This window comes from Sceloporus undulatus, unplaced genomic scaffold (genome assembly GCF_019175285.1).
Source record: "Sceloporus undulatus isolate JIND9_A2432 ecotype Alabama unplaced genomic scaffold, SceUnd_v1.1 scaffold_12, whole genome shotgun sequence".
NCBI lineage: Eukaryota > Metazoa > Chordata > Lepidosauria > Squamata > Phrynosomatidae > Sceloporus > Sceloporus undulatus.
Genome location: NW_024802934.1, coordinates 3,188,493 through 3,208,350, shown reverse-complemented (window position 1 = coordinate 3,208,350; position 19,858 = coordinate 3,188,493). Strand labels below are relative to the sequence as shown.

General features: G+C 38.0%; 1 protein-coding gene across 12 annotated transcripts in view; it reads left to right on the top strand.

Annotated features, from left to right (window-relative positions):
- The window catches only part of LOC121917196 (pleckstrin homology-like domain family B member 2), a 94,811-nt gene that overhangs the window by 10,942 nt on the left and 64,011 nt on the right, over window positions 1-19,858 (top strand). For 7 of the 12 annotated variants that reach the window (XM_042442930.1, XM_042442925.1, XM_042442929.1 and 4 more), the window contains exons 2-3: window positions 8,480-8,587; window positions 13,922-15,258. In XM_042442930.1, the coding sequence (XP_042298864.1) occupies window positions 13,936-15,258 (1,323 nt within the window). In that variant the 5' untranslated portion in view covers window positions 8,480-8,587; window positions 13,922-13,935. The remainder of the gene's footprint in view (window positions 1-8,479; window positions 8,588-13,921; window positions 15,259-19,858) is intronic. The other 5 variants (XM_042442932.1, XM_042442931.1, XM_042442923.1 and 2 more) reach the window with 1 other exon arrangement.

Genomic DNA, 19,858 nt, shown 5'->3' with positions numbered 1-19,858 from the left:
AAATGGCTGGTTTAGGTGATAAATGATTTAACAGATTCTTAAACTTTTAAAGTTGTTGTTATTCTTGTTAAGTGTTTTAAATTAATTTTATTGTGTGTTGTCCCGAGAGTCTCAAATATAGGATGGGATAGGGTTGCGTTATGGGTGATATAAGTTGGAAATGATTTGAAGGTACACAGCAACAGCAAATACTGTATATAGTCATGTATAAGTCTAGAAATTTTAGCCAAAAATGGACCCAAAAAACCTGGGCCGACTTATCCACTGGTCAATATAAGTACAGTAGGCCCTCCTTATGCACAGTGTCCACATGTATGCACCTCCATTGAATAATAGAAAGTAAGCCTGAGGGCAGGGAACCGTCTAATTAAAATATTGTATGTACAGTGCTGTGTAAATTTACAGTGCTTTATAAATAAAGGTCAATAATAATCATAATAATAATAATATGGGGTGTGGCGATCCACGGGCACTCAAATCCATGGATCGCCAACCCACTGTTACGGAGGATCCACTGTAATAGTTTGTATATATGCATATATGAAATTAGTATATATAGCAGTGAAGAAAGCATACAAAATATTTTCCCATGTCATCAGATGTCAAAAGAGTATAAATAAAAAATGTTCCTCTTTATAAAAAAGATTCTCCTTTTGAAGTGTTCCACATAGTTTCCTTTAAGCAAAGAAAAACGTCATAAAATATTCTTTGCTAGTCTTTTGCCACACTGAAAATATTTGGTGTTACAAGGATAGTACTTTCCAGTGAAAATGTGATACATCCCCACGTAAGGGGAGGGTGCACTGTATATGTATCTAAACTTTTAAGTGTGCGTTTCTTTTAAAATGACAATGTTATATTGCAGCAAGACTTCTCTAGAATTCCTTTGTGCCACAGTTCCATCCTGATAACTAGATATTTAACAATCAAGAGAATATTGGTTTTGTCATATTTTATAAATTCATATTCTCCCCCAAATTATCTATATTTTTATAGAGCTTGTAAACATTATTTTTTGGACTGTAACTCAGCTGTCAAAATCCTCCAGCCAGTGGCTGTGCTGATTCTTGGATTCAGGAAGTTGCAGTCCAAAAAGTAACTTCCAAATATATGCAAATGAATGAGACAATATCCTTGCCTTGTCTTTTTCATTGTTTTACTTCCTCTCTGAAGATTACTTGACCAGTTTAATACAGTACTGACAGTAATATTAAAGAGAAGTCTAGAGTTTTAATTAACTGTTGTTTCATTGTTCATGAGAAGCTGTGGAGATTATTTAAGTCTCTCTCTGTCTGTGTATTTTATGGATATGAGATGAAGGTTTCATAATATTTTGGTTTTTAAATCTAAAGTTTCTTGACTCTTAGAGGTTAGTTTCTGTGGTGGTTATATATTTGTGCTCTTAAAAATGGTGATTTCACATTCTTCTCTATTAAGAGAAATCTCTAATTGAGGGCATACAGTGGACCCTTGTTATACACTGGGGTTTAGTTCCAAGATCCCCCGTGTATAACAAAATCTGTGTATGTTCAAGTCCATTAAATATAATGACATAGCAAAATGGTGTCCCTTATAAAAAATGGAAGATCAAGGTAAATTTATACTTTTTTGAACATTTTCAAACCGTGGATGCTTGAATCTGTGTATAAGAAGGGCCGGGCCGACTGTATAAGCATCACAGAAGGTAGTGGTTATCCTGTATGTCAAAACCCATCCTTGTAGTAAGGGAACAATACAAAAGAGAATTGAATCCTCTATTTTGCTAGTTAAACTTTTTGGACTTCCTTTCCTCTTCCATCTGCCACCCCAACATCTTCTGAAAACCAGATTTGGATGGCTTTCAACAGTTCAGGGCTAGTGTTTGAAGTGGGGGGGGGGGGAGGTGTGGGAGGAAGACCAAGAGAAACTTAGAATTTACTTTTCTAAAAGCAAAGTCCACCACAGAATTTGGTCCAGATGCCAGTTTTTGCAGACCTTGTTCTCTGGGTTTGTTGTTGTGTGCCTTGAAATCATTTTTTACTTATTATGACCTTAAACCAAACCTGTCATAGGGTTTTCTTGGCAAGAGTTGTTCAGAGGAAGTTTGCTATTTCCTTCCCCTGAGGCTGAGAGCTTATGACTTGCCCAAGGTCACCCAGTACGTTTCATGGTCAAGCTAGGAAATGAACACTGGTCTCCAGAGTTGTAGTTCAATGCTCAAATGACTACGCCATACTGGCTCCCCAGCAGCAGTTCTTTGGGTGCCCGCAATAAAACCATCATCATTTTCTGTAAAGCTGGTACCTTTCAAGCTAACAGGTCTAGGATGCTCTTCCTGCTCCTGTGCATTTGTATGTACCTTCAAGTTGCCTATCAAGTTACCTTTTCTCTCAACATTATACAGGAATGAAGTTGGAACTATATGTAAGAATTTCTGATATAAAAAGTTGCTTTCAGGCAGGAAATACACAAAAATGATGATGTGTTTTCTGTACATTAAATATGTATTGGGCAGAATCGCTCGCTTATCACGATGATACTTGTGAAATTTTCAAATGTGTGCCATATGGATTGAATTTGTTCATTACATCTTTGTCAGCTCAGTTTGGCAAATTTATATGTTCTGTGCATATTGAATGAAGGAACCTGTTTCCTTATGAAGCTGCCTTATTGTACTTGCTGAGGCTCTTTATAAATAAGAAAAAGAAGTGCAATCAAATAGAGTTGTATAGAATATAATATAAAGCACCCTTAGATTGATCTAACTTACTCTGTGCACCCCTGTACGGGCCATAATTGTTGTTTTACAGATAACTCACTTTCTCTTAAATTACATATTACAAATACTTTGGGGTCCCATTTTGACTCTTCCTGTATTAGAACATAAAGTCCGAAACACACTGTAGAAATAATCCAGTTTGACTGCCCTGGCTCAGTGCTAGGGAATTCTGGAAGCTGTAGTTTTGTGAGACATTTAGCCTTCTCTGTCAGAGAGCCCCGGTGCCACAATAAACTATAGTTCCCAGGATTACCTAACATTGAGCCAGGGCAGTTAAAGCGGTCTCAAACTAGATTATTTCTTCAGTGAGTTTTGGACCTAAGAGGTCAAGAGAAGAGGATGATGTGTGGATGAAGCTTGGGCAGTTCCTCTAACATTTTTTTTCTTTTTTTACTGCACCTTAATCTGCTTCCTTCTGCAACTCTTTGCATACTTCCAAATCTGTTGCTGAGCACTGGAAGACCTTCTTAAGAGAATGGCATGCTATGTTGTTATTATTATTATTATTATTAGCTTTATTTATAAAGTGCCGTAAATGTACACGGCGCTGTACAAAATCCAGAATATATAAAAAGCCTGCCTGTGGTGTACAATCTAAAAGTTAAAACAACAAATAAAAACATCATAAGAAACAACTTAAAACATCAAATATCCAATACTGAGTCATGCATCAGAAACAACCAGGTCACAATCACAAACTCCCTGGGAACGCTTCCCTAAAGAATATGGTCTTTAACTCGGCTTTGATGCTGGTTAGAGACGTGTACTTGTAAAGGGAGGAGGTTCCAGGAGTGGGGGGCAGCAAGCGAGAAGGGATGAATCCGGGACGGGGCCGTGGAAAACCTGGGCTGGGACAGGAGACCTTGGCTACCAGAACGGAGGGAACGAGTGGGGATGTAGGGAGAAAGAAGTTCAGAGAGATAGGGAGGGACCAGCCCATGGAGGGCTTTGAAAGTGAGGATACAACAGAAAAGGGTAGCCACAAGCATTCTTCCATCGCAAGAACTGAAATGTCGTCTGTTAATAGCAATGTTTTTCTATGCAAGCTTTTTACTTGATTATGTAGTAACCAGCATTTTTCAAGTTTTGATTCTATTACTTGATAAAATGCTCAGTCTATATATGCTCAGTCAAAATTCAAGCAAGCTCCCTTTTGCCCAGCTAATAATTTTTATTTCATTAAACAAATCTCCCCTAAACTGGTGGTGTCCAGATGTTTTGAACTATAATTGCCAGCATCTCCATTGATCATTCTGGTATGGATTGATGGGTTTTGGAATCCAGAACATATGGGGACCATCAGGTTGTAGAAAGCTAAATTAGAGTATTCTCCCATTTGGGAGAATAATATTGTAGAGCCTTGGATTTTTTTAAAAATAAGATATATCCCTCTGTCTCTTTCTTCACCCCCTTATTTGGAGATACACCCAAAGAAGATTTCTGAATGAAGTAAAACAGAGGCTGAAACCCATTTTAAAAAACAGTAGATTATGTTATTGTGCTCATTTGAGCATAAATGTAACTTGTTTACCCTTGTCTAAGAGTAGCTAAACCTTTACTTTAATGAGGTCATAAATCTGGAATGAAATCCACAGTTGTCTTGATCTAGCTTGCAGTTATAAACATCTGCTTCTTGTCTAAGCAATTGTATGTGTGTTTGTTTGTTTTAAAATGAGGCTGCTAAACTGCTTTACACCTTAAATTCTTATTTCAGTCTCTAGACAGGGTATATTAAAGTGAGTCCTTTTGTATCTGGAATAGGGCAAAGTTACACCATTGAAATAAATTTGCGTTATTGAGAATGCTAGTGCACTTGTCTAAATATTATAATGATCAGTAACTTGTCTTTTCCATTCAAGAAAGAAGTAATATGGTTGAAATCTGTCAAATAATGTGAGATAAATTGGCACAGAAACAATTCTGAAATTGACAGCTTTTTAAAAAGTATATTTTGTGGAGAGCTCATTGTGAATCAAAGAAAACATTGGTACAAAATGCCTAAGATTTCAAAAGTTAAAGATGAAACTTTTACTGTAGGGAGTTTGCTACTCTTGAATTGCAGAACAGGCTCCATCTGAAGAAAACAGAGGCTGGATGGCCATCTGTCTTGGATGCTTTGATTGAGAGTTCCTGCATGGCAGGGGGTTGGTCTGGATGGCCCTTGTGGTCTCTTCCAACTTCCAACAAACAGGTTACAAATGGATGATGACATTATTTAGACCATTTCTAAAATTATGTGTTTGATTCAGAGTGCTTGCATAATAACTACTTTGTTTGGGATCATCTTGTCAGCATCTCTTGGCAATGTAAATGTTTTCCAGTCTAATGTTTCAGATAAAACTGGTCACTCTTCTGTATTGGAATAGTTTTCCATATCTGTAAATTACGGGGGGAAATATTTGGGATGCTTTTTGATCAGTTTGCTGATATTTCTTTTAATGATGATACTGCATCTCAGACAGAGAAGGCCCTGTACGAAATTACCTATATTAGATATGCCTGCTTGTGCTAGTGTTAAGTAGTAATTCCAAGTATTAATAAAATTAATTTCAGTATAGATATATTAAAATCAGTATACAGTTCTGTTGCCTTAGACATAAAACTCTCTTTGTGTAGTTGCAATAATAGGTTCTTCAATTATCTGGGCAATAAAATTTTGTTCTGTCCAACAACAGGTAAACAAAGAGTTGATGATAATGGATTAAATTACATTTTTATGGCCAAAATCATGGAAAAGCAATAGAGAACATGAGAGACATGCCCAGTGGGGATGACCAGTCTGAGAAGTGTGAAAGCTGCAAGAAGCTTCCAGGACAAAATGTTCTAAAACATAGTGCCATAGTGGAGTAAAAGAGACTTGAGACAGAAGCTGGAGAGGTGCTACATCCCTAGGAAAGCTTGACCATGCTGGACAAAGGAGTTCCAGACTTGTAGGTTTCATGTGTATCCAAAGACCCAGAGTACCTTTTATATTGCGAGTAAAATAGAAATATTTAGCTAGTTTTTTAGGCCTTATGCTTTCTTTCTTAAACTCAGCTGAATATGACTTAGATGTTTTTTGTAACTTGAAACTGCTCCTAAGATTGCTTACTTAGAATAAAAGCTTTCCTTAAACATCTCTTCTTTTCACTGTCTTTTCACATGCTTGCTCAGTGTGTTATTGGCTTCTTATCTCCCCTGGGAGGGTGAGGGAAAATCTACAGAGACAGAGGTGGGAAACCCTTCAGTAACTTCTCACTAGTTATCAAGTTGATAAAATTTGTGGGAGGGCCCTCACTCCTACTCAGGAGCAGGAGATGGGATTGAGTCCATTATAGTAGTCCTATAATCTTCTTATCCTTTTCATTTTAATTTCAGTCTGGAATTAATATGGCCCACTTGCTCAATTATTAGATGTAATTATATCTATAGCTGGACATAATTTCATGATCAAAAAGGTCAGTCATGAGGGGCTAATAGCACATCTTCTACTAGTTGCCATTGGGAATTTGCCACCTTCAGCAGTAATGTTCTGATGTATATTCGTTAAGCTTGATGGGACTTATTTATGTGAAGTTCTTTCTTGTTCTGGTGGTGACAATCTTGTTCTGATGGTGACAACCAAGTTCGTATATCTAGCTTAACACTGATAACACTAACTGGCCATTATACCTCAAAGTTTGAGACAGGTGTCTTTCTCTAAAAATGACAAGGTTTTAGTGTATCACTGAGTAAACCATATTTGAGCATTACATCAATGGTTCCTTTTGGTTTACCAGTTTTTCCACCATTCCAGCACAATTACAATGACGAGGTTTTTGCTCCCAGTTCAGTTTTTTTTGTTTTTGCTGTGTTGGATAATGCTGATCATACTGACTGCAAACAAAATCCAGTGTTTTCTGCAGCGATCTAAAATGAAAAGCTTTGTACCTTGTCAAAACCAAGATGAAGAGAGACTTCGTCGCGGTACAGAGCACCAAAAAGAGGCGCCGGGGAGGTGGCTCTCTTTGCTCCACAGCAGCGCTGCACAACCAAATTGTGCGATGCTGCTGCGCAGCAAAAAAGGAGCGCCTGAAAGCGGCTCCTTTTTGCAATGCAGTTGCGCCTCCGCAAACCACCAGAGACGGTGCGATGGTGTTGCACTGTTTGGATGCTGCACTGCTGCGACGTCATATATGTGTGCGCTGTGTAGATGGTGCTGCGCAGCTGCACTGTCCCCTTCACGAGCTAGGATTGCGGGGCGTGTGTACGCGCCACCCCGAGGCAACCCTAGCACATCGCCATGACACCACAAAGGGCCCGTCTGTCCAGGGCCTTAGAAATGCAACTTATTTGAACTACAATTCAGAATGCCTTAGACAATATGACACCATGCCTTGGGGATTCTGGAAATTGTAGATTTTCTTTTTCAAGCTAATGCTTGTAGCACTACATTAGAATACAGATCTTGCAACACATCCTTTGGCCTTATTACACAACAGCAGATAACAAATAAAATAAAATGTTATTATTCTTCAGGATCCCACACAAAAGTGACTTGGTGTTTTTCATATTTAATTTTAGTCTTCCTTATCTTTACTTGCATAGTTGGGGGATTTTTTGTTTTGTAGATAAGGTAATACATTTAATTAAAAATAATAATCCTTATTTTCTTTTGAGTATAATACCTTTGAGTATAATTTCCTTTGAGTAAAATAAGTACAAATATTTCTCCCACTGTGTTTTCTACAACTTGGATTCATTTTGATAAAGGACTGTTTGTGAAGGCAGAGCTGTTGGAATGAAAGTTTGTTCCCATTTTCTTATACCAAAAATATTTATATCGCACCTTTGATCTTTCTTGAATGTTCTTCAAACATTCATGTCTCAAAACCTGCACATAATGTGCCTAGCTGAGATAAAAGTATATTTTTTGATACTGGAAAAAATGTGCATTGAGATTGCATGTCTGTGTGTGGTATTGGCTGGAAACTGAATAAATACCAGCTTTCTTTCATTATAATTCTGTCTAACTTGTGTTTTCTTCCCTTTCTTCTAATCCTTTGGAGGCAGTATAAAAAATTCTAGGACTGGCTGCCGGTTAGCCTGTGGCACTTCATTTATTTATTTATGACTGTTTTGAAATATTGTCATCTTCCATATGCCTTTTGGATTGAGCTGACTAAATATTTGGATAAATAGATAAAAAAATAAAACAAAAAATTAATTATTATAAAAAGCAAGGTCTATTAAGTGAGTCTTGGTGATGAACATCCTTATGTAGTAGCTGCATGGGCATAATTGAATGAAAAATATAGTGTAGCACAGTCTCCTACAACGTGATGGCTTCTAGATGATGATGATTATGATTATCACCACAGTCTTCATCTAGTAAAGTCAGTGAGCAGGGAAGATGAAAGTCTGGTATAGCAATAGGCATCCTGGCCCAGCCTGCAGGTACATGGTACCCTCCAGATCTGTTGCACTATAGTTCCCATTATTCTGGGCCAGTCTGCCCATTGGCTCATGCTTAGGTTCACTGGTTGTGCTTTTGCTTTGCTCTTTCTTTATTAGGGTTCTCCTGTCTGTCCATTTTGGTTATTGTTTTGCCTTGTGTTTTGCCTTTTAAGCTATATTATACATCTTTCTATTTCAAAAGTAGGATATCATGTTTTAATAAATAAAATAAGTGTATATTTTCAGGACATTTCTTAATATTCTTGTTACCTGTTCTTGAAGGAAATATCTTTGTTTTATTTACAGGTGTCAAAATTCCACAGTTCAGTCTAACATGGTTGTAAGGATCTGTACCTTCTGGCAAATAATGTGATGTCCACTAGAAATAATCTTGTGTACCAAAGTCTTGGACAGGTATGAGTTAAGCCTGTTATTTACATTTAAGGGAATGCTTTTGTTAACATCTTATGATCCTTGGTATCATTGTAATTTGTATATGAAAGTCTATAACATAATCCAAGTCACTTCATGTACTCAAAAGTACATTCCACTATGCTCAGTGGTGCTGGTGCTTACTACTTAGACATTATGTTTAAGATTGTAGCATCTATGGGCTGTGGTATCTATGTGGGTTTTACTTCATTTTGTTGACTTTTCATTTGAATATTGCTGAATCTCAAGTTATGTGCCTTTTTGTGAAAAAGCAGACATGTAGGAAATTAAAGTGTTTCAATATAGGGTTAGCTAGCAAATCTTTTAATACACAGTGATGAGGGAGGCATTCTGCAGCCACAGTTAATCAATTTAAACTCAGGTTGACCTTCAACTAGAGAATATTCTCCTCACACCTATGAAAACAAACCTCTGCTAAGCTGGAGGAGCCAATAAACCATTTCAGAAGGCATGGTTAAAGAGTAGAACGCAATGCTGAAATCATTTTAAAAATCTTCTTTACAGAAACATACTCTCAGTACATCAGCGGATAAAACAGAAACCCACAGTTAGTAGGAAAAAACATATTTTGCCTTTATGGGGTTTCATTTCTTCAGATCATGTCAACAGTACTCATTGCAACTGGATGTGTTGTGGAAGAGCTCTCTAAAAGTTTTTTTTTTTTTTTTGAAGTGCAGAAATAGTTGTAGTGGGACAGATAGTGGTAGAATTCAAAGACATAGCCGTGTTAGTCTGTATAATCAGTTTGTAGAGAGATCTTTGTAGCACCTTTGAGGCTCAGTCTCACATACCTATGGCATATATATGTCTGTCCCTGGCTTCTATTCTACCAAAAGCATCTGCGGAAGTAGGCTAAAGTCTAAGAAAGCTCATGCTGCTAACTTCTTTCTGTCAGTTAGTCTCAAAGGTGCTACAAGATCTCTCTACATAATGGGACAGATAATGTGTATATTCACACTACAAAATTAGAGCAGTTTGATATTACTTTAACTGCCATGGTTCCATCTTAATGAAGCCTGGGGCTTGAGTTTGGTAAGGTACTAACAATTCTTTGCTAGATTTTTAGTGAACTTTGACTTATAGAACTACAGATCTGTAACAGAATTCTAAGTATGTCCCCACAGACTGCAAATTTCAGGATTCTGTAGGATGGAGCCATGATGACTAAAGTGATATCAAGTTTGATATAACTGTGCAGTGCAGATACACATGCTCAGGATAACAGTGCTGATGGGATAAGTTTACTTAATTGGAATTGAACTAATAATTAACCATTTATTTTTGCTCTTTCTCAGTGTAGATTCTGGTATTTTTCTATGACAAGGAAAAATAAATATCTTCCTTTTGATACCTTGTATAATTTTTAAAGTATTTTTGGAGTGCTTGGTGGTAAAATGTGTGGTTTGTAAGCAAGAAGAGTCTGGTTCAATCTTGGCATCAGATGGGCAGGAGAGCTACAGCTAGCATAGGTTATACTGACCTTGATGGACTATGGTTTTAGTTGCTATAAAATAGTTTCTTCTCCTCTTAATCATTCTTTACAATGATGTTGTTATGTACCTTTACATTGTTTCCAACATATGGCAACTCTACGTCAGTTTAGTCACGAGGCTCTCTTAACAAGATTTGTTCAGAGGGGTTTGCCTTTGCCTTCCTCTTAGGCTGAGAGAATGTGATTTGTCCAAAGTCACCCAGTGGGTTTCATGGCTGAGTGGGGTTTTGAATCCTGCTCTCTAGAGAAGTAGTGCAACGCTCAAACCACTACACCATGCTGGCTCTGAATTTCCTTAAAATACCACTGTTAATCAGAACCGTTTTCAGTATTGCAAATGTGTTCTGAATATCTTTGTTCAGCTCTGGAACAAATGTAAAACAATAAAGAATGCTTCTGTGTGTGTGTTTCACAGCCCACCATATTTATTGTTTAGGGTAAACAAACAAACAGCTTCATTTATATACCACTTCATACTGAACTAGCAGTGTCTAAGCCGTTTACAACTCTAAGCTAATGCCCCCCAACAAACTGGGTACTAATTTTAGCGACCTCGGAAGGATGCAAGCCTGAATCAAGCTTGAGCCCTTTTGCTGGTATTGAACTTGCAACCTTATGGTTTTGAGTGAGTGGCTACAGTACAGGCATTTAACCACTGCGCCACCAGGGCTCACTAGGGTTCCCGGATCAAGTGACTTTCCTAGCAAAAATGCTAGCATGTTATTTAGCAAATGACAAGTCTTCAGTAATAGCCAGTAATAGTGCAGGGAGCATCTAGTTAAAGACCAAAAGTCCTGACAGGAATCTGTCCTGCTATATGTCCATAGCCTATAGCAACCCATGAAAAGTTGTGTTATGAAAAACCCTGTATTAGTATATAAAGCTGCAGATAGTGACTCTAGCAACTTAATCAAATTGTTCTTATGTATGTTGGGTGGAGTAATGGAAGAATCTAGCCAATACATAATATTTTCCATGTGTTTCTCCTCCCTGTTGCATAGTAATAGCCTTTTGCCTCACTACCGATAAATCTGAAATGTTTTGTCTGGACCCTTGAGAAAAATGTTTGTTTCTTTGTTAAATACTTGTAAACTGGGATCCTGTTCTTTAAAATTACAGCCCTTTCCCTCTTCCCTTTAATACAAAATATTTTTCAAAGGTAAGGTAATAGGGATAAAGAAGAGTGCATACGGTGCTCAAATATTACATCACAACTTTATGGTGTTGTGGATAAAATAATTTCCGCAACTGGGAGCCTTTAACAAGATGCAGATTTCTTTTGGTGGACACTGACACTTTCCTTCATCTGTTTAATATCTCATCCTGTGATCTCATTGTAGCAGTGAAAAGAGAAACCTGTTTGCTCTCTTTCTCTTCTATTTGAAACTGGTTCCTTCCCTTGTACCACTCCCAAGTTTTATTTTTCTCTGAGCTAACAGCACTGCAGAGTCTGTTGTGTCCTATACCAACTTACTTGGCAGCAAGTTTTCATGAACTCAGTTGGACATACAGTGTGCCTGTATCATACATGGGCATGCTATACGCAGTTTTCAGCTTATGCTAAAAGCCACGTGACGGAATTGGCAATGGCGCATGCCATGCTGAGCCACATGCATGAGCCCCATTATTTTTAAAGGGCTTCAAGCATACGCAGTATTTGTCTTACATGAGGCATCCGGAACGGATCCCCTGCATAAGGCAAGGGAGCACTGTATTTCTTAACAGGAATGTACAGGATTCTCTTGTTCACTACCTTTATATTATTTTTAATCTAATGCCAGTATTTTCATCTAGATCCTAAACATGTTAGGCAATTTCCGCTGATGCTAAGCAGTAGCAGAGGCAGTACAAAATGGTTATCTCCATAGATGTTTGGACATTCAGTCATACCAATTCTTGTTGTTAACTGCCCTTGAGTCGATCTTGACCCATGATGACCCTGCTGATGAGACATCTCCAAGACCCTCTATCTTCCACTGCTCTGCTCAACTCCTACAAACTCATACTCGTGATTTCTTTAATAGAGTCCATCTATCTTGCATGTGGCTTTCCTCTCTTTCTACTTCCCTCTACCTTTCCTAGCATTACTATTTTTTCCAATGATTTGTGCCTTCTCATGATGTGTCCAAAGTACCTCAACCTGAGTTTTGTCACCATGGCTTCTAGGGAGATTTCTGGCTTGGTCTGCTTCAAGACCCAATTGTTTGTCTTTTTGGCTGTCCGTGGAATCCTTAGCACTCTTCTCCAGCACCACATTTCAAATGAGTTGATTTTCTTCCTATCCTCCTTCTTAACTGTCCAGCTCTCACATCCATACATGACAATAGGGAATACAATGGCTTGTGCAAGTCTAACTTTTGTGCTCAGGATCTTCTCTAGTTCTGTCATAGCTGTCCTTTCCCATTCTAAATCTTCTTCTGATTTCCTAGATGCTGTTTCCATTTCTATCAATGTTTGACCCCAAGTATGAGAATTCTTTTACTATTTCTATTTCTTTATTGTCTAATTCAAATTTGTGTAGGTTCTCTGTGGTCATTATTTTTGTTTTCTTTATGAGGCCTGCCTTTGCACTTTTTTCCTTGATCTTTCTTAGTAGGTGTTCCAGGTCTTTGAGGTTTTCTGCTAGCATTATGGTGTTATCTGCGTATCTCAGATTGTTGATATTCCTTCCTCCTATTTTCGCTCCTCCTTCTTCTATCTCTGAGCCTGCTTTTCTTACTATGTGTTTTGCATATAAGTTGAACATGTAGGGTGATAAGATGCAGCCTTGTCTGACTCTTTTGCCAATTGGAAACCATTCTGACAGTAGCTTCTTGATCTGAATCCAAATTCCTCATCAAGACTGTCAGATGTGTTGGCACTTCCATGTCTTTAAAGGTGTTCCATAGCCTTTCATGATCTGTGCAGTAAAAGACTTTGCTGTAGTCTATAAAGCATTTGCTGATTTTCTTTTGAAATTTCCTGGTGTGCTCCATTAGCCATCATATGTTTGCATTGTGGTCCCTTGTAACTCTTCCTTTCCTGAACCCTGCTTGGACCTCTGATATTTCTCTCTTCATGTATGGTTGGAGTCTATGTTGTAGAATTTTGAGCATAATTTTGCTTGCATGGGATATTAGTGCTATGGTTCTATAGTTTATAGTATATTTAGATATTTATAATATATAGTTTATAGTATATTTTATTTTCTAATAAAATAAAATAATTTTATAGAAAAGATTTTGGTAAGAAGTTTTTTTCTTTAAAATCACTTTAGCTCAATAGGTCTTCCACTCAATCCAGAGAGGTTTGGAATAGGCACAGAGATTGAGAATACCACTGTATGGCCCAAATGTAGGACTCCTTTGCCAGAAATTCTGGGTTGATCTGGAGGATCTTTATTGGACTTGTACTGCCTATGACACAATAAAAAGAAGGGCAACCCACCTGTAAGATTCTTGGGACTTCATTTGATCCTCCATTTTTTCACTGTCAAATCAGACAATTAAAAGGAGGTCAGAGAGTGCCTGGTGTTCACTGTAATTCACTGATTTTATGGAGCAAAATGATATACAGGTCCTATGTAGGTTTTTATTTTCACTGAAACACCACTCTGCCTTGAAACCTTTATTATAATCTTGTTATTTGAAAATGCTCTGAAGCACATGACTGAAATTAATGATCACTATTGACTAAACTGGTATATCATCACAGTTCCTAGAAAGTCATTATGATTTTCCAGTTAAATGATGTACTAAAAATGAGTTACATCACTACTTCAGGTTAGAAGATAAGTAATTTGCCTCTTCTTCTTCTTCTTTCAGATTCCAGTAAAGTGATGGAAGAATACAACCACATGCAAAGCCAGGTAGAAATACCAAATACTAGTTTGGGAAAGGAGATGATGATGAATTCTCTTGAAAACGATCTTCAGGACATAATGGAAAGGCTCAACCAGAAAAAATATTCGTCCAGTCTGAAATTAAAAACAAATGCTGACTACTCTGGTTCTTACTTAACCCTCTCACAACCTCTCTCACCACCAAAGTCTAGCCCTGCATCCAGTGTTAAAAGCATGCCGTCTATTAACAGAATTCAAGGAAGCAAACCATTGGCCTGTGAGAGCTCTTATCTTTCAGACAAGAATGTTTCTGCAAAGCACATGAGCTCTTTTTCAGGCACATCTCCATCCTTAAGTGAGCACAGCCTCAGAAAGAGAGACTTTGATATTTATGCTACCAGAGAAAATGAGAAACAGTTTGGACATCTGGATAAATTTCCCTATTCAAAGTATAGTCAGAAAAATAAATCTCATGATAATGTCTACTTCCCAGGAATGGTGGATGGGCGGAAGAACTCTGGATCTCTTCTTGCAATGTGGAATGGAAGCTCAGGGAATGAGGTCATTCTTTTACCACTTGGTGGCTCTGGAGCTGCCAGTATGCCCTCCAGTCCAAAGCAAGGTAGGAGGATGAATATTCAGGATTTTCTGTCACTTCAGTCCAGGGTAGTTAAACAGAAAGATCCAACCATGGAAACTCTGGGGTCTAGAACCAGGAAGTACTCTGGTGGTTCACTGAGCCATATGGGAGTTTATAGTCGGTCATTACCCAGGCTTTACAAATCTACTGAAAGCCAGCTCATGCCTCTGAGTTTACCCCCAAGAAACTCCCTTGGGAATTCCAAAAGAAAAAAGACTATGGAAAAAGACCTTCTACCTCAAAGCATGCTGGATGCTGACAATTACCTTAATTTTTCTTCTCATACCTCAGGAGTTTCTCCATATACAAACTTTGCATCAGAAAGCAATTCCTACGTAAACTCCACTCTCAGTGTTCCTGCAAGCCCTCGTATAGCTAGGAAGATGCTTCTGGCGTCTTCTTCCTCATACACATCTGATGACTTTGATAGAATTGGACTCTCAGGGACCAGCCCAAATAATTCTTTTATTCCTGTGGATTCTGAGAGGGTATTCCCTTTCCAAAGGAAAATTTCTAGCAGTTCCATGGAGTTTGATGAAACAGAGCTGGACAGCTTCAGGCAGACTCCTGTCCGGGAGAGAAAGAATAGCATTAGTTCAGTATCTGGAAGGGATGACCTAATGGACTACCACAGGAGGCAGAGAGAAGAAAGACTTAAAGAGCAGGAGATGGAGCGACTGGTAATGATTTTTTCAAGTTAATTTTTAACCTTGTTTTCTGCTTCCAAAGCTAAACGTTTCAACTTTTATACTATATTATAATGGTGTTTAATGCTGCTATGCATTTTTAAATTTGGGTGAAAAAAGGTTTATTGTGTCAATCTTTAAAGATAATGGGCCATGTAGTCTTAAAATTTGATCAGTGTAATAAAACCAACTGTATGGTATAGGAAATTGATAGAAAGCATAGTTCATTTCTGTGCCTTCTTCCAAAATGACCAGACACTTAAAAGCCACAGATTACATAGTCTAGGGATCCAATATTTTAAGAAGAAATATTTTGTGGCTTCTGAGTAAGTAAAGCCATGTCTCCAGCTTAAGTTGTTTGAGGGCATATTTGTATGCATTATGCTGAAGGAAAAAATCTAAAAATTGCTATGATGGCATATTTGTCAGTTCATCCAATCATAGCATATTTCCATTTCTGGTAAGGTTTTAGTAATTTATTTATATAGAAAAAATGAAGTATCATGCAGAAACCCTCTTATTTATTTATTTTGTAATGCAGCCTTATGCCAACTTCTTTACAATCCATAATGTGATATATATTTTTCCACTGTTTACAGTGCTCAGCTTGCTCTTAATATATGGGATGACTAGTTTTATCAAACGGATATTATGCTATTTGAGTTTCTTAAAAACCACCAGACAAAGCCATTAATTTAATCATGTTCAACTGTTCATATATTTTCCTTAATAATTTGCTTTTCCAAATGGCCTGTGACTATTTTGTTTTTAAATCATTTTTAAAGAAAAAAAATCTTTCAAATCTTTCAAGAGAAAATGCTTTTCAGGGTGTGCAGAACCCTAATTTCTTTCTTAGAAATGAAATACTGAGAGATGCTAATTTGGCTGTATCAGACTTTTCATTTTGTAACTAAGGGTTTTAATGGCTGAATACTCTGGAAAAGCCAGTGTGTTTGTGCAGCTTTTAGTCATATCAATAGACTGTTCAGAAAAAAACTAGTGGATTTTCCCCAGAATCTTTTTATTTCAAGCACCAGTGGGAAAGTGTATACGCATAGTGTTAAAGGAAATAGGAGTAGCTGTTGTAATTTAGTTATTGGAAAAGTAAAATTGTAAAGTGATATTACTTCTAAATCACTAGCAGTTTATTTATTGTGTAACAATTGCAAAACAGTAAAATATATTTACCGGCCTGACTTGTGTTGCACTGAGAAGTGAACAGGTTGCTGTCAAAGCTAAGAAAGAAAAACTTCAGAAAGTATAGGGCAAGGCTTCAAAGTACTTTTCTGAGGAACAATTCACATAGACAAACTCATCACTTGCAGTATCATGTGGAAATGACTTGAACATGTGAATGAACTATCACAGGTAGACTATTCAGAGTATGTCAGACACAGTGGGCTTCATACATTTAGCTGCAAGTCACAGAAGACATAGGGGCTAAATGAGGGGTGGGTAACATACAGTGCTCCAGGCGTTGGACTGTATTTCTCAGCATCACTGCAGTTGAACCACATTTGAAGGGCTACAGAATTCCCACTCGTGTGAAAAAAATCAAATGGTGTAAATGCATTTTAAATAAGCTCTAAGCCCTTTGACATTACTAACCTCTTCTGACAGGTGGAGAAAAAAACAACAAGCATTGTGCTGATATCTACTCTGACTGTAATCTGCTTGAATAAAGGCTTCAATATAGATGTATATGATGTGGAGACAGAGTGGTACAGTGAAATATAATACAGGGCCTGTGTTCACACTGATGGGAAAACCCAGCTTACTGTTGGGGCTTCTGGATCTGTGGGGAAGACGTGCTGTCCGCACAACTGGCACCCATAATGGGCCAATACTGACACCGCTGTCTGCACATTACCCCTTCCTGTCCTTACCCCAGTTCCGTTAAAACATAGTATGCATGGAGAGAACTGCAAAACCCTGAAAGTGACAGTGCTGTGGCAGGAGTTGGAATGTCTGGGCGGGAGGAGGTCAGTGATTCACCTGGTCCAGGATGCCTTCTGACCAGGATGACCAGATGTCCTTCTTTTCTAGGACATGGCCTGCATTTAAGCCTTTTGTCCAGGAGGAATTCCAAAATGTTCTCCTTTTTGAGCATGACTGAGAAGCATGAATTTACATTTTCATGCATGTTTCTAGCTTTCATTTCTCATTGTCCTTCTTTGTGGTTATGACATCTAGTCACCTTGCTCCTGATCTCTTCTACCTGCCTGCTGATGCTCCTTCCCCATTCCAGCATGCAATCCATATGCTCAGGGGATTCCTTTTACTCTGGAGAATTGCCCTGGAGCATGGATTGGGCCTCTGAGTCACCCGTTTTGGCCTTGTGTATCATCTAAACATGTCAGAGTGGGAACGGTGTGGGAGCATTTCTTTTTCTCTATGGGGACATGGCCTAGGTTTCCTATGGCCCTAGATACTAGAAAGCATCCATATAAAGTGAGGAGGACGCTAATATGTTTGTATAGCACTAAAAAGAGAATTGTGTAGTGTACTACAAGATTTGGCAGAATCAACAACTGCATCTCTGAAAAAGTCTAAGGAAATATTCTACTTTTAAAAGATAAAATGTACATTTACAGTGCTATAGAAATAAATAACAACAACAACAATATGACAAAATGATATATTGTTTCTATTTTATTTGGCTGCTGTTTACCTTACCCACATACTTTTTTCCTTAATAGTCATCATCTAATTAGATGATAAGTTTGTTTTCTTTGCAACAAGTTCAACTGTTTAAGGCAGCAACTGTTTACATGTGATGGAATTTCCTCCCTTGATTTATTTTTTCATTTGTAGCATTTTGCAAGGGCAGCCAGTAAAAGAACTGAGGCTTTTGACTGCATGTAGAAATGAGCTGAGCTATCAAGAATGAAAATAATTGTCTAGCAGAGCCCTGGAAGGAAGTGTGTATTTGTAGGATAGACTCCTTCCATCCTGATCTTGATGCTGTTTTCAAAAGGTCAACGCCTCTGCAACTGCAATTCTGCTGTCCTTCAAGGACGCCTCTTGGTATTGTGCCTTATTTAAGGGTGCAGCCAAGGATGCAATATTCAGTCTGTGCTCCAAGTGAAGTGGGGCAGGAAAGGTGGGGAAATCAAAGCAGAGGACAATTCAGGATAATTTCCAACTAATAAATCCTGTCTGCAAGGTCCAGAACACACTGCAGAAATAATCCATTTTGAGATTATTTGCTTTAACTGCCCTTGCTCAATGCGAGGAAATTCTGGACACTATTTTTGTGAGACATTTAGCCTTCTCTGTCAGAGAGCTCTGGTGCCACAATAAACTACAGTTTCCAAGATTCCTAGCACTGAGCCAGGGCAGTTAAAGTGGTCTCAAACTGGATTATTTCTGCAGTTTGTTTTGGAGCTCAGTTATCTGGGAATAAGTGTGATTAGACTCAATAGGACATGTTTAGGCCTGCAGAGCAAGTCACTAATTTTGGCTTGTTACTGTTCTTTAACAGTAAATATTTTTAAAACTATTTTTTAACACATATGAATAATTCTGAGAGAATAGTAATTTTCTTATGAAAATAGTTGTTTTCTCACTTTCTTCATATTCTTTTGAGAACTAAGTCTATAAATATCTCAGGTTATCGTTTATTAAAGTGATTAGCTCACCAAAATGTATACCTGCCTGCATGTCTACACGTTACCATTTGAGACAAATGAACAGTGTCTAAGTGGACAAAAGCATCTTTGCTGGTTTCCTAGAAGTGATGCATATTTGTCACTGGACCAAAATAGATATGATGTTCAATTTATGTAATTGAATATCTTAAATTTAAAAAAAAACATAGGTGAAAGTATAGGGTTTCCAATTAGATGGGGAAAACAGCACTGGAGAATGATGTGTTTAACTCTTTCTCATATGAGAATATTTTAATAGCTTTATAGTATTGTATTTTAACCCTTGGTTTTATTTTTTTATTTTTACTTGTGTTTTGTATTTTAACATTCTGTATCCCCTCCTTAGCCTTGAGGAGAGATGGAAAAAAATGTGGTGATTAGATTGTTAGACTGGAACTTGGGAAAGCATGCTTTAGTCTCTCCTGAGCCACCATACTAGGTTACTTTGAGCTAGGATGACCAACTCTGGAGGAGGGTTATTTTTCCCCTGTAAACCCCCCCCCCCCAAGTAGGCTGTAGCTCTCCCCCTCCAAAGAACCCAATACCTTCATTTTCCTATGCTGTTCCTTCCACCATTTTGAGAAAGACTGCACCAGAAAACAAAGTCATTTGGGGTACAGTACAGGGTTCTAGGTTGCATGTGGGGATGAACATAGGATTTTCTTGGGAAATTTCTTCAGAGGGGTTTTGCCATTGCCATCCTCTGAGGCTGAGAGTGGGGATCAAACCCTGATCTCCAGTCTGATACTCCAGCACTGAAACCACTACACCATGCTGGCTTGAGAATAAGGTTGGGAATAAGTACAAGGTGGGGAGCCATATATGCTGCCTTGAAGTCACAGAAGGAGAGACAGAGTGTAAATGCTGAGAAATAAAAATAAGTAAACCCCTAAACCTGTAGGTTTCACTCCTGAGTGACTGTTAGGCAAGCGTTTAAAAATATG